We start from the raw sequence: 14,886 nt of genomic DNA on the forward strand, positions 1-14,886 counted from the left end.
ACAGCGCAAGTGGGGGGACACTGGGTTACAGAGCAGACAGCCCTCCCACTCCGCCACACCATCTCGGGGTGCAAACAAAGACTGGAACCTTGGCACCTCCCCTGTGGCAGAAATTCCATTTTCAGACCCGTCCCACCAAGTTCCAAACAGCTATTATCCGACAGATTGGAAACCCAAGTGCCCCGGTTTGCTGCTAACTTAGCGAGGGTGACTGACAGCTTCAGTTAATAAACAATCTGAATTCAATAGCCGGTTTCATTAATACAAGTTGAACCTTCCCAGCCCTGCACCCTCGGGACCTGGCCGGTTCTGAAGCAGAGAATTTGCCTAACTACAGCTGGTCTGCATTGTCTAGCAGTGTTACCAACGCGGCCACTGCTTGCTGGGCTCTGAGAAACAATTTCAGGGCACAGTAGAGCTAAATAACAGCCCAGAACATGGAGAGCCAGGTCTGGGGGCTGTAAACAAACTTTATAGGACCGTGGGAAACTTGGCCACCCCCCGGAAAAGTAGACACCTGGCTCACTCACATCCTTCTGGACGACGGAGGTTTCAGGCTCCGGGAGTTCTGGATTAGAGAGGTTCAACCTGTATTAAATTAACTTTCGAAACTAGGTTAGAATCAACCCCCTCTCTGGAATCCAGTCTCCTGCGCTACGATGGTAACTCACGGATTCTTGATCCAGTTTTATAGGCTGTTAGGTCTTCCCCTGAAAACACGGTTCCTTTTACCTTCCGCTCTGAAGTGACCAGAAGATCGGAGTTAATAAAACCGACAAACTGAAAAGCGTCTCCCCCGTCCGTGCTCCCGCGGAGCCAACTGGGAAGAGAGAACCGGGATGTGGTTAAGGAAAAAGAACCCAGGACTCCTGGCTCCTAATTTCACCTGCTTTAACCACTAGCTCCCGCTCCGCTCCCAGAAGGGAATCCAAGCCCTTCTCCTCGACCTACGAGTCCGCCGGATCGGGAGCTGAGAGGGTCCCAGGAATGGAAGGACTAGACACGTTGCTGACTCCCACGCAGAGCCCAACCTCGAACCGTTGGGCGTGGGAAGAAACGGCGCCCTCGGGAAATCCCTGCCCGCTCTGTGGCTCTTGGACTTTCCTCTGAACCGTCCCGCGGGGAGAACAGGCCGCCTGCCCTGAGCCACCCTGTGATGAGGGGCCGGGGGGGGGGGGGGGGCTGTACTCTCTTGTTGGCCAGTCACTGGTTGCTGGTGACCCCTACTGGCCTGTGTCTGTAAGCACTGCCCGGAGGGGGTGTCCCTGGGGCAGTGCACATAGACCATGACTAGCCACTTCACACCTGGCATGGGGAAGGGGTGTGAACCAAGGAAGGGGGTGGCTCGCTGGGGGGGGGAGTGACCGATGGCTGGGGGGGGGGGGGCAGTCTCGGCTGGGCAAACATGAAGAGAAGAGACTAAGCCGAGTGCGGGGGCTTCGGGGGCCTGGGTACCCTGCCCCAGGGGGTCTGAGGCTGCCTGCCCCTTACTCCGATGTCCGCATCGAACCCGGGCCGGGCTAGATCACCGGCTGGTGGAGTCACAACTTGTATAGGGGGTGCAGGGTCGGGGGTCCCCGACGCGCCGTCTCACGCCCTGCCGGAGCTACGGGCGGGAGGCTGGGATCCAGACGAGGCCCCCAGACCCCGATCCATGGAGGCTGCATCCACAGAGGCGCTGCGAGCCACGCGGGCGGGGGCTCTGGTCCCTGGGGCGAGGGGCGCTGTCCTGTGAGCAGGGACCACCCGGGCCCGGAGAAGGCAAAGGGACAGTTCAGCCACTTACAGCTGGGGGGGCCACCGCTGCCGGGAACGATGGCGAAGTGCCGCCACCTGGTGGCCAGGGGCTGCCAACCGCCCCGCCTGGCACCCCTGCTCCCCTCGAAAACATGGAGCAACCGAGTCACGCCTGTTGTGAGGGGCTGGGTGGGTGGGGGGGGGCCGCCCCGTTTTACATCTGCCCTGCAGGACTGTACCTCAGTTTCCCTCTCTCCCTTTTACTCTCCAGCACTTCTGCGGGGGGTGGGCAGGGCTGAACTTTGGCGTTAGCTCAGGGCTGGCCCCCTGCCAGCAATTCTGGGCCATCGGGTGTGAGCGGCAGCCCCCCACTTTGGGTCCCCGAGTTCTGCCAGTGCAGCTCCAGCCTTGCCTCCCCACCCCCCACCCGTTCCAGTCCTACAGCCCCGCCCCCGCACAGGCCGGTTCACGCCCCACCACCTCCAGCTGGGAGCAAGGGAGGCATGGACTTCGGCTGCCTAGAAGCCAAACAGCTGTTCTCCGGCCAGGTCAGGAAAGAGGCCGGAGGAGCAGGGAACGTAACAGAGATTCAGCCACTAACGCTGCGGCTGCCCAGGTACACACAGAAAAGAGGAGGCTACGGGGGATAGGATGGAGGTCTATATAATCATGACAGGTGTGGCAAAAGTGAAGAAGGAAAGGTCATTTACTTATTCCCAGAACACAAGGACGAGAGGTCACCCAATGAAAGGAAGAGGCAGCAGGTTTAAAACAAACAGAAGGAAGTTTTTCTTCACTCAGTGCACAGTCAACCTGTGGAACTCCTCGCCAGAGGATGTGGTGATGGCTAGAACTTTCACAGGGTTCAACAAAGAGCTAGATAGATGCATAGAGGTTCGGTCCCTCAACGGCTCTTAGCCAGGCTGGGTGGGAATGGTGTCCCTACCTCTGTTTGTCTGGAGGTGGGTGACCGGAGACGGATCCCGTGAGGATTCCCTGTTGTTTCTCCTCCCCCTGGGGCACCTGGCGTTGGCCACTGTGGGCAGACAGGACGCTGGGCTGGAGGGACCGTTGGTCTGAGCCAGGCTGGCCGCTCTGCTGTTCTTATGTGCACAGACGTGAGATGTAACAGGTGGGGCCGACCGAGCGAAGACAGCCCCTCCGTGCCCTGCACAGCCCCAGAGCCCGCCTGTCCTGTCTCCGTCGCCTTGCGGGCCATCCGGCCGCACCCCCTCCCCCGGCCGCGATTGACGTTGGCCCCCGCGCATGCAGGAGTGCGGGCAGGACTCAGCCGGGGAACTAATCTAGTCCCGACAGCCGTCCTCTGCTGTAACCGCTAGGCCCTCCCTCCCTCCCTTCCCAGGGCCGGCCATTCTGAGGGCTCCTCGCTCTAGGAAAGTAGAGGTGGGCCTAGTGGTTAGAGCGGGGGACAAGGAAACAGGATTTCTGGGCTCTTTTCCTGACTCTGCCACGTACGTGGGCGCTGGTCCTACAGACACGCGTGATCCCAGCCTCTCTGTCAATAAGCCCCACCCCCAAGCCCCGCCCCCGCAACCAGGCATGGACCCCTGATGCCCAGGCGCTTGCTGTAACCACTAGACCCCACAGCCCCGCCCAGCATCACACCTGCTCTGCAAGCACAAAGCCACGCGCCTGCTCCCTCGCAGGGGGACAGGACGTCAGAGCTCCGCGGGCGTTACGAAAAGCGGCCACACATGTCCCGTGCCCAGACCTGTACATGAGATCGCTGCCTGGGACAGCTTCCTCGTTGGCACAGGCCTGCCCAGGGCCGTCGGACGTGTCTCCTGCTCGCTGCCCCCCCGCCGGCGGGCTCCCTCCTCAGCGCGGCACGGCACAGATCTGGTACTCAGGAGGGAGGTTCCAAAACCCGCTCCCCTGCGGGGTTAGGTCTATTTCCTGGGGGTCGCCGGGCCAGGTCAGGGCGAAGCGCTGCAAGACGGTGGTGAGGAAGAGGAAGAGCTCCAGGCGGGCCAGGCCCTCGCCCAGGCAGATCCGCTTCCCTGGGGAAACAAAGGCAAACGTACCCATCCGGCCTGTCCCACAGACCCAGCAAGGGCGCTCGGTCCCTTCCACGCGTAGAGCTCAGCTCCCGGCAGCAGGGCTACAACATCACGCCCGGGGTGGAGACAGCGAATAGGGAAAAGTGATTTCCTTGTGCCCAGAACACAAGAACTAAGGGTCACCCAAATGGAATGAAGAGGGGGCAGGTTTAAAACAAACCATAGGGAGTTTTTCTTCACGCAGCGCACAGCCAACCTGTGGAACTCCTCGCCGGAGGATGTTGTGAAGGCCAGGATTTTAGCAGGGTTCCAAAAAGAGCTGGATAGATTCATGGAGCTTAGGTCTAGCAATGGCTATTAGCAAGGATGGGCAGGGAATGGCCCTGTTCTCTGTTTGTCAGAAGCTGGAAATGGGTGATGGCGGGGGGGCACTTGATTCCCTGTTCTGTTCCTTCCCTCTGGGGCACCTGGCGTTGGCCGCTGGTGGCTGACAGGACACAGGACTGGATGGGCCGCTCTCCTGTTCTTACCAGTCCCAGCGAAGCTGCCGGCGCCTAGCCTCTACGGGGCGAATTTGTTCAGGGTTTGGGACCGAGGCCTCGTGCGGGACGGGGGCGGAGGCGGGGAGAGACGCTGGTACCTGCGGAGAAGGCCATGAAAGCCGGGTTCTTCTGAAAGCGGCCGTCCTCGCCCAAGAAGTTCCCTGGGTTGAAGCGCTCGGGGTCGCGGAAGTGGCCGGCGTCCCGCAGGGCAGAGCCGAGCGCGCAGAGAACGTCGGTCCCCTGGCGAGACAGGCGGGTCGGGTTGCTTGGCCAGCTCCGGCAGTCACGGCCGCAGCTCCCCCACTGGTTCCAGCCACGGCATGGCAAGCTTGGGACCCAGGAGTCCTGGCCCTGCTGCCACAGCGAGGCCCTCTGCCTGCACCCCATCCCGCAGCCCCCCAGAGCATGTGGGACCCCAACACCAGCCCTCCGGGTGGCCAGGAATGGTTGGACTCAAGAGCTGGGGTTGGGCGGGGCTTGGCTGGGGAGAGGGTTGTTAAAGGGGGGTGTGGTCTTGGAGAAGGGGTGTGGCCACAGGCAGAAGGGGCGGAGCTTGGCCTTCACCCGCCACCCATGGCTGGCACGGCTTGTCTCCTAGGTGCACCCAGGACGTGCACCCCCCCAGCCAGTTCTGGGGCCTGTCCCCGGACCTCCATTGCAGCTGAGACTTCTGGAGAAATTGCTGAGTCCCACCCGTGGGACCAGCTTTGCAGTGATTGTTTAGGGAGCAGATGAGTGGCCGACAGAGACCCAGGCCTGGCGCTGCCTCTGCATCGTCTGCCCAGCGCCAAATGCAGCTGACTCTGGGGTGCAGGCGTGGCCGGGCAGCGCCCAGGGCCAGGAAAGCAGAGCCGGGAAGGGCAGGGGGGAGGCTCCCGTGCCGGAGGGCGGTTGGGGGGCCGGACGAGGGCGTGTGCACTATGCTCCGCACTCAGCACCTTGGGGAGCGTGTACCCCCGGAACTGGGTGTCTCGGCTCACGGCGTGCGGGATCCCCAGCGGGAGGACGTAGCAGAACCGCTGGACCTCGTGGATCACCGCCTGGGTGTAGGGCATCCGGCTGCGGTCCTCGGCGGCGGGGCTGCGGTCCCGGCCGACGACGCGCTCGATTTCCTCGTGCACCTTCCCTGTCGAGACAGGTGCGGGAGGCACGTTACGGGCACGGGCAGCGGGGGCGCGGCACTCTCCAGCAACACTGCCAGCAGGGGGCAGGCTGCTGCCGGACGCTGCCGGACAGGCGGAGAACTACCGCGCTGGAGAGACTGTGGTCGAGCACAGCTTGCACGAGGAGTCACCAGCTGAATGCACATCTCCTGGCTCCCAGTGTAGTGAATTCACCACAGATTCAACCTCCTCTGTGAGAGCTGGGGTGTGTGTGCTGGGCTCTCCAACCTAGCACCACTCTTCCCTACAATTTTTCAATCCATGTGCGGAATAAATTTTGTTACACGCACCAAAGCATGTGCAGATGTGCACCACCAGTGAAAGCACAGGCTGCGAGCTCGCTGCTAATCAGTGGGGTGGCATGTGAATCACTCCCGGTGGCTGCCCGAGCAGCCAGTGTACAGGAAGCATCCGCCCCAGCTCCCCCCTTTCCTTCTGCACGGGAGAGCGCTTTCCTTGAAGCCGTTGCTTCCATAATGGAGGCTAGAGACAGAACCAGGCCAAACGTCGCTCTCTGGCCCCTGCCGTTGGCTCTGCTACCGACAGTCCCCACCCAGAGTGGCCCAGGTTGAGGAACAGCCGGTAGCCCCCTCCAGCAGGGGCCGGCACGTCCCTTGGACGGGAAACGTGGTGTTTCCCAAATCGGTTTCCCCTCCAAAGTGACCCGAGAGCCACGAACGAACATGGGAATTCCCTGCCCGAAAACGTAATGTGCTGAAAAGAAAATCGTTTTGAGTCCAAGCCCGTTCGGTTCCATCCCGACGCGGCCCTGCCCTCCCGATCTGCAGGGCCGGAAAGTTTCCAAAACTCCAACGGAGGCGACTCCGTGGGCTGGCTCAGCAAGCTGTGCCAGAGAGATTTTCGGCCACTCCCTCTCCATCACCCCTCGCTCTGCATGAAACGGGGGCGGCCCGCCCCGCGCCATCGGTACCTTGGACCTCCGGGTGTTTCGCCAGGAGCAGGAAGCCGTATCTCAGCGTGGCGCTCACCATCTCGGTGCCCCCAAAGAACAGATGCACCGTGCTCAGCGTCAGGTTCCTCGCGTGGAACTCGCTGTGCGGGTTTTGCTTTTCCTGGCCAGGGGAGACCAACACAAAGCCCCCAGACTCTCGCTCAGGACGCTCCGACTCCGGGGAGACGAACGGCAACCCGAGGTCTGTGACCAGGTTTGCACCAGACCCAATCGAGCTCACGAGTCCCCAGGCAGGCGGGGAAGCGCTGGGCTGGGTTCCCTAGGGAGGGGTGGAATCTCCATCCCTGGAGGTGTTTCAGTCCCAAGCCCTGGCTGGGCGGATGGAGGCGGGCTGGTCCCGCTTTGGGCAGGGGGCTGGACTCGGCGCCTCCTGAGATCTCTGCCCGCCCACGGATTCCGAGAGGGGGCACAAGACGCTTCCCGCGCCCACTTGGCATTTGGGTAAATAACGGCGCTAGGTGGAGAAACGGGCCCCGGGCGACGGAGATAAAGGGGATTCTTCCTAGTGCCCAGCGAGCTGCGGCCTCGCCTCCCTGGCTCCGCGTCGGGGCGTCCCGGAGCCCATCGGAGACCCCCCCAAGATACCGCCCCCCCCGCCCCGTACCTCTTCCATCTTGATGAGGAAGGCGTCGATATAATCCCGTGGGCAGCTGGGGTCCAAGGTCTCCTGGTTCCTCCGCATGCGTCCGGTGACGAAATCGTGCAGCACCCCGACGTGCACAAGGATCCGGTTGTGGGGGCCAGGGAGGAACCGCAGGAGGCCTGAAAACATCTCGTAGAGCTGCGGGGGGGGGGGGGGGGGGCGCAGAACGCTCCGTGAGCCACACGGCGAGGGAGCCGGCGGCCGTCCCAGCTGAGCCCACCCCCCCGCCGACCCCACGGGAGAGGACAAACACCGAGGCGGGCCCCGGAACCGCACGAGCGGCTGACGGCCCGGGAGATTAGAGACAGGCCGCTCCTGGCTTTGGAGATCCTGTGGCTGGCCAGCCGGGCGGGGTGGCCCGTTGGGCGTTTCTCCGCCCACACATGGGCAAGCTCATGTTAGAAAAGAAGAGGCAGGCGAAGCGTCTTGCCTGAGGCCCCGGGCTGCAGGAGCTGGGGCTGTTAGAAAAGACCCCAGAGACCAAGAAATTGCCAGTGGGGGCAAACCAGGGAATCCCCGCTTGGATCTGGGCTCGTAGGGGCCCCCCGAGACAGCTCAGAGCCAGGCTGCCCTTCCCCCGAAGGCCTAGACAACGAGACGTGCGGCCATGTGGTGTGCTGGCCCACGGCCCCTGCTGTGCTGCTGCGGAGAGAGCGTGCGTCTGTCTGGCTGCGCGTCCGTCCGCCCGCCTGGGAGTCCGTGGGTTCAAGAACTGCGCAACGGGAAGATGGGCAGGCAGCCTCCTCTCGCGCACAGCAGGGCGGGGGTTGGGCCGCGCCAGGGCAGCGGGACGTGCCGGGAATGGGACTGTGTTCCATCAAACAGGATGGGAGGGTGGGATAGCGCCGGGGCCCCTGTGTCCGACTTGGGTCTGGGAAGGGGGGAGCTCAGGGGGAGACACTGGCAGCAGGCGGGTCGGGGGAAGGACGAGGCCCCCCTGCAGGAGGGCGGGGAGGGGTCAGGCGCCCCAGTCACACGGGGGGTTGGTGCCTAGGGCACTTAGGGGCTCTTGAAAACCCTCCCTGCACTTGTAGGCACCTAAATCCCTTTGGCCATCCTGCCTGGATCCCTGCTCTCCTCCCTGCACGCGCTCCCACCCCAGGCCCCCCGCGACGCCAGCAGCCGCCACCCACCTGGGTCCAGGGGCTGCTCAGCTCCCGGAAGAGGCCCCGGATGGCGTCAAGCAAGGCCAGGAAGGCCTGGTCCTGGGGGTCGAAGCGCTGCCCGAAGGCGAGGGAGGCGACCACGTTACCCACGGCGAGGCTGACGGGGCGGCCGGGCTCGAAGGGAGACCCTGGGCGGCAGGGCAGACGGGGTCAGCGGCCGGGGCAGAGGGAGGGAAGAGGAGCCGTGCGGGGCCAGCGGGCACAGGGGGGCAGCGGGGGTGGGGGGAAGACGGGCCCCGAGGGACCCCTCCTCCTTTCCCCACCCCGAGAAGGGAGGAACCGGAACCTCCCCATTTACGGACTTGGAATCCGAGACCCCCAGGGCGGGACCAGCCCCGACTCCATCGGCCCAGCCAGGGCTTGGTCAATCCGGGACCGAAACACCCCAGGGACGGAGATTCCAGCCCCTCCCTCGGGAACCCAGCCCAGCGCCCCCCCGCCCGCCTGGGGAGATCGTTTGTCCTAATCCCCAGCCTAGACCCCCCCCCCGCAAGGTGAGCCCATCGCTCCTCGTTCTGCCCCCCCCCGAGAACAGCCTCTCGCCAGCCTCTTTGGACCCCCCCGCAGGGAGCTGCAGGCGACTCTCACATCCCCCCCCCTCGTCTCCCCTGCAGATGGGACAAGCCCCGATCCCCCGGCCTCTCCTTGTGGGTCCCGTGCTCCAGCCCCCGAATCTTTCCCATCGCCCTCCGCTGGCCCCTCCCCGACGCGCCCACGTCCTTTCTGCAGTGGGGGCCCAGAACTCCAGACGTGGCCTCCCCGGGGCTGCACAGCGGGGACTAGTCACCTCCCCAGGGCACCCCCCTTGTGGGCTCCACAGCCCCCCGCTGCACGCGGGGGGAGCCGTGGCGCGGAGAACCCAGCCCCTCCCCCGCGGCCCCCGCCTGGCGCAAACCTTTGGTTTCCCCGATCTCCTCCACCAGAGCCTGGGCCTCCGCGGCGACCCGCTCCTCCAGGGGCCTTTTCCCCATGCCCAGGTCCCGCAGGGCGGCGATGGAGAAGTGCCGGAGCTGCTTCCACCGCACCCCGTTGGCCAGGAGGAGCCCTGAGGGGGAGAGGAAGGAGCCCGGGGATGAGGACCACAGCGAGGAACCGCCAGGCCCCCGCGGGAAGGTGGCGCCCAGGGCTGGGTCCGGGGAGCAGGGTGTCTGCAGAGATGGGGAACCCCGGCCTGGGAGCCGCCAGGGGTACGCCTGCACCCCAGCCCTGTAACGCCAACCCCCTGCTGCCCCCCAAACCCGGACCCCTGGGGATGTAGTGGGCAGGCCTGTGTGGGCTGTGGGTGACCCCTGCTGGCCGGTGTCTGTAGCACTGCCCAGTGGGGGGCCCGAGGTCACACACACACCGGTCCTACCTGTAGAGGGCAGGGACTGAACAGAGGAAGCGGGTGTCGGGGGAAGGGTCAGTTTCGGCTGGGGGGAACCACGAGGGGGACAGACGAAGCAGGGGGCCGGGAGTCTAGGGGCCCAGGCACCCCTGCCCCAAGGGGGCTGAGGCACCCCGGTCCTACTCCTGTAGCCACATCACGTCTGTCCCGGAGAAGCACTAACCCCTCCCTGTTCTACTGGCGGGCGGAGTCTGTTCTGGCTGCTCCGGGTGCAGGATCGGGGGGACCCGACGCGCCGTCACCCCCTCCCCCAAACTCTGCCCGCCCCCCGCAGCCTGCGCGTGGGCACAACATCGTGAAGCACTTTCCCCCGGCGGGGTCGCGAGAACAAGCCCGGGGGCAGGGGCTGGGGGCTGGGTTGTGCCCGGCCGGGGGGGACCCGTGTCGCTCTCCTCCATCCCCGAGGAGGGACCCGGGCGAGGGGGCGCAGGAAGGGGGGACGGGGGAGGCTGCCCTCCCGCTCACCGTAACCCTGGAAGATTCTGTCCAGCGTAGGCATCTGTCCCCTGCTGCCGAACGCCTCGGCGTGGTCCACCAGGGCCTCCTTCACCGCCTCGTGCCCGCACAGCACCACCACCCGCCGCGGGCCCAGGGAGACGGAGAACACCGGCCCGTACTGCTCCCGCAGCTGCGGCGGGAACGGGTGAAAATGGGCAGGCGGAAAGACCAGAGCCTGCCGCGACCGGGAGGCGGAGGGGCCTCGTGTGACGTAGTGGGGGTACCTGGCTGGTTTCTATGCTGCTGGCTCTGGGGTAACCCCCACTGGCTGCCGTGGGTACCAGGACCCAGCAAAACAGGATGAGTCACTGTGCAAACCAGTGGCCAGACACCCCCCATGGAGAGGAACAAAGGAAGGTGGATGCTGCCCTGGCTGGGGGGCAGGGCTGGAAGAGGGTTAGTGAGTGGCTGGCTGTCTGGGAGCATGGAGGAGAGCCTAGGGAAAGGGGCTGGAGTTTAGGGGCCCAGTCTCCCCCCATCTCAAGGGGGCCTGAGGCATCCGAGCCCAGCTCTGTGACCAGAGTCCATCTGTGCTGTGCTGTATCCTGGAGAGGCAATAAACTTCCTCTATTCCACCGGCTGGTGCAGTCTGTTTGTGCCATTTCGGGGTGCAGGAGACGGGGGACCCCCAACGCGCCATCACACCTCGAGAAAGGGTCGCGCTGCAGCTCAAACCTCCCCCCTTCCGGAGACGCCTCGGGCGTGGGCCGAGCGGGGACCCGGTGGGCCTGCGAGAGGCGCTTTGAATTGAATGGGCATTTCACTTGAGCGTGTGGGAGGCCTGGGCGTGGCTGGAAACCCGCCTAGATTCTGGCAAGTAGGGCCGGAGTAAGCCCATCAGAGGCCCCAAGCACTGAAAAGATGCTGCTGCCCTCCATATGGAATTCAAAATAGAAACAAAACGACACCGTAAAATCTCTTTTTTTGGTGCCCCGATTTGGTGGTGCCCTAAACACGTGCTTGGCCTGCCTATTGGGTAATCCAGCCCTGATGCGTTCGCCCGCGATAGCGCGCCGCGGAGATGCCAGCCGGGCCACAGGCCGGGCCACGTCTGCCCGGGTCTCCCAGGGGCACCGAGCCACGGCTCAGGAACGCCACACCCAGCAATGCTGCCGGCACGCACCAGCTTTTCCCAGGCCTCTCCCTTGACACATTTGGGACCCGCTTCGGTGCCCGCGGAGAACAGCGGTTGCAACAGTGGTTGGTCCGTTCACCGTGGAATTCAGTAACGCCCCCCCGGCGAAGCGGATGCAGACGGGGCGACCCGGGGCCTTCCCCTGCTTGGTCCCGCGCCCCCACCGGTTCCGATCTCCGTGCCTAACGGCAATGGTTTCGGAAAGCCGCGTCGGTCTACAACCGGCTGCAGCGTGGGAAGGGGCGTCCCGGGAGTAGCTGTACGGCCGCGCTCCTTCGCAAGCCCGGCGGGCTCGGCTTTCGCAGCGCGGTTCCGACACGTCTCACGCCATCGTGCCAAGCGCGGCGTGGGGGGGGGATGACTGTATCTGTACAAGCTCTGGCATATGCCTGGAATCCGAGTCCCATCCGGGCAATGTAGCCAAGCCTGTTCTCCCTACTGCAGGAATCCGGGTGCGTTGCCATGACAGCCTTAGGAGAGCGTGCCTCAGTTTCCCTTTCCCTACAGCGCGTGATTTCTGGAATGACCTTTTCTCCCGGGGAGAAGTTGCACACTGGCTAGAGGCACTAGCCCTGGAGTGTCAGGACTGCAGGGGCCTCTGAACACGCGGCGTGTCCCTGGGTACCAGGCGGGCCAGGCTTCCCCCCCAGGGATCAGGCACAGGCGGCCGCACCCCGGTGGCCAACGCGCATTCCCACCCTTGGGCGAGCTGGCTTTGGGGCTCCCCTACGCTCCCCTGTGCAAACCCAGGTGTTCTCCCTCCTCCCTGCCCTGTGGGTGCAGCCTGGATCTCCCTTGCTCAGCCGACTCCGTGGGCGGGCTGGGTGCGCCCTCTCGGCTCCCAGTGGCTGGGGGAAGGAGGCCCCGCGCAGAGGCCTCATCTTTTCAGCGTTGTTGGAGTCTTGCCTGCTCCTGGCTGGTTTCACCCTCCCGCTCCCCCCATCGGGGCCAGCCGCCCCCCCAGCCCCCCCCCCAGGGAACCAGCCGTCGCCCAGCCTCAGCGAGCCGGGGCTGGCCCCAAATGAAATGGACCGCGAGGAGCAAAAGCCCGCTCTGCTGGCACGCTGGCTGGCATGTCGAGCGAAGCCGGAGCCAAGCGCGTGGGCCTGGGCACAGCCGAGGCCCCCCCTTCCAGCCGGGGCCCCCCCTTCCAGCCGGGGCCCCCCCTTTCCAGCCGGGATCTCCCCTTTCCAGCTGGGCCCCCCCCCTTCCAGCCGGGGTCACCCCTTTCCAGCCGGGGCCCCCCCTTTCCAGCCGGGATCTCCCCTTTCCAGCCGGGGCCCCCCCTTTCCAGCCGGGATCTCCCCTTTCCAGCCGGGCCCCCCCCTTCCAGCCGGGGGCCCCCCCTTCCCAGCCGGGGGTCCCCCCTTCCCAGCCGGGGGTCCCCCCTTCCAGCTCGAGTCCTGCAACCCCGCGCGCTCTCGGGGAGTTCCCAGGCGCGGGGCTGGGCGCACGGTGCCAGCCCGCCCCGACGTACCCGCGCTCCCGCCCCGCTCGCTTTTCCCGGCGGGACCCGACTTACCGCCATCAGGGACGTGAACAGGTCGCCCCGCAGCAGCCGCAGCGCGTTGCCCAGCAGCGGCAGGGGAGTGGGGCCGGGGGGCAGGAGGCGGCTCCGTCCCGGCCGCGTCCAGGCCCAGAGGAGAACCAGGCACGAAACGCCGGCGGCCAGGGCCAGCGTGGCTGCGCCCCCGAGCTCCATCGGGGAAGCCGGCGCGGCACCGGGCGCGGATCTCTGGCGCTGGGCGGGGAGGGGCCGGGTGGGGGCGGGACCGGGGCGCTGGCGTTTCTCACGCCTGGGGGAGCGGGTGTCCGCGCCGTCCGGGCCCCGGCCCTCGGGGCTGTTCGCTCCGCTTCGCTGGGCCCCGGTCTTAGGGCTCGGCAGGAGGGCGCGGGGCAGGTTGGGGCTCCGGGCACGGACCGGGGGGCACCACGGAGACTCCTCGGGCCCTGCAGGCTCCAAGCCAGCGCCCCGGTTCCTGGGCTGCCCGCCCCGCGCGCCTGCAGGGTCGGATGTGGGAGGCGCGCCGAGCCCCAACGAAGGGGCCCGGGAAGGAGAGGCCCCCCCCCCCTTGCTGAGCCCCAGCCGTCGGGCAGGATGTGGGCGCCGCATCCCGCGCGGGGGGGGGGGGGCTGTTTCTCTCCCGTGGGACACGGACCTGGCCGATTCGATCCGTGGAGCAGGGGGCGGGCGGCGGGTTCCAGCCCCGCAGCCACCGCGCTAACCACTAGGCCTCGGTGCCCTCCTCTCCTCGGCTGGAACAGGTCACCAAGCGGCCGTGAAAGGCGCGGGGGGGGGGGGAGGTCAGGTGACCTGCTGCCGGGCGGCCCCAGGCCCCTCTGTCCTCACTCTGAGCCCCCCCCGCGCCCCGGCCCAGACACCCAGCGCCCGGCTAGCTGACCCCCCCGTCCCGAGCCGGGGCTGGAGGCAGGACGCCGGAGCTGCTCCGGGCTCCATTCAGAGGCGCTCAGGCGGGAACCAGGTGCCCCTCCCCACACACCGGGCATCAGCGTCCTGGGGCGCCCCGGCCGGAGCAGACAGCAGGGCTCCAGTCGCTGCCTGGCCCTGGGCTCACACTGGGGGGGGGGGGGGGGTAGGAAAGGCCCGGCAGCATGCACAGCTCTCGGTCGGCGGGTGCGCACCATGGCCGGCCCGGCACCAAGAGAGCATCGGCGGCGCTCAGTGCCTTCCATCCCTAAGAGCAGCCGGACCGGGTCAGAGCAAAGGCCCGTCCCTCTGCCCACGGACACACAGAGGCCGGGACGCCCTCCTTCCCCAGCCTGGCTAACAGCCAGTGAGGGACCTCACCTCCGTGAATCTACCCAGCGCTTTTGGGAATTCTCTGAAAGTTCTAGCCGTCCCCGCATCCTCCGGCGAGGAGTTCCGCAGGTTGGCTGTGCGCTGGGGGAAGAAAACCTTCCTCGGGTTTGTGTTAAAACCTGCTGCCTCTTCGTGTCATTGGGTGACTCCCAGTGATTGTGCGAGGGGAGCAAGTCAATCTTTCTCCGCCCCCTCATGATGTTATAGACCCCGCTCCTGTCCCCTTTTTGAGAGGGGGCGACCAGGTCCGGCCGCAGCGCTTAAGGAGCGGGCGTCCCATGGATGCAGAGCTTAGGCCAGCCAGGAGCGGGTCCGTCTGTCTGTCTGTCGCTGTCATGGGCCGGGCGAGGGGGGAGGGGGAATCCCCCGCGCAGGAGAAAGCGAGAGGGCAAAGCAGCTGACTCCAAAAGGACTGACCCACCCAGCTCGGGGGCCGGGGGGGGGGGGGCAGGCCACCAGCTTTTTAACAAAGGCAACAGAAGTGCGAAGTTCCCTCCCATCCCCCGCCCCCGGAGAATAATAGATTCCGCAGCGGGAGAGGCTGCAGTTCCACGTTTCGCCCACCAGGGGCTGCTGTGGCGCCAGAAGACAGGACAGCTGGGGGGGGGGGGCGCTTTGGACTGCCCCTGGGGGGACTCGGAGAGGTTTGGGGCAGGCGTGGGGCGGGGAGCAGGGCAGCTGGGGGAGGAGGCTCCAGGTTTAGGAACCCAAGCGCCAGCCGACCCAACGCCAGCACGAAGAACACTGGGGGCAGGAGGGGAAACTGAGGCAGGGAGCTGCGTCTGGGGTTCTTTGTCGTC

At 65.8% G+C, this 14,886-nt stretch overlaps 1 protein-coding gene across 1 annotated transcript; it reads right to left on the reverse strand.

Moving 5' to 3' along the window:
* Window positions 1–2,425: 2,425 nt before the first annotated feature.
* On the reverse strand, window positions 2,426–14,068 carry LOC142823880 (cytochrome P450 2G1-like). Its single transcript, XM_075915583.2, has 9 exons — window positions 12,788–14,068; window positions 10,098–10,260; window positions 9,141–9,290; window positions 8,213–8,373; window positions 7,041–7,217; window positions 6,395–6,536; window positions 5,239–5,426; window positions 4,399–4,540; window positions 2,426–3,758 (listed from the first exon to the last, which is right to left on the reverse strand). Exons 1-9 carry the CDS (start codon window positions 13,376–13,378, stop codon window positions 3,577–3,579), a joined length of 1,896 nt encoding a protein of 631 aa, XP_075771698.2. The 5' UTR covers window positions 13,379–14,068; the 3' UTR covers window positions 2,426–3,576.
* Between the last annotated feature and the right edge of the window lie 818 nt (window positions 14,069–14,886).

Source organism: Pelodiscus sinensis, chromosome 18, assembly GCF_052426305.1.
Source record: "Pelodiscus sinensis isolate ZL-2025 chromosome 18, ASM5242630v1, whole genome shotgun sequence".
In the NCBI taxonomy this organism is placed as follows: Eukaryota; Metazoa; Chordata; order Testudines; family Trionychidae; genus Pelodiscus; species Pelodiscus sinensis.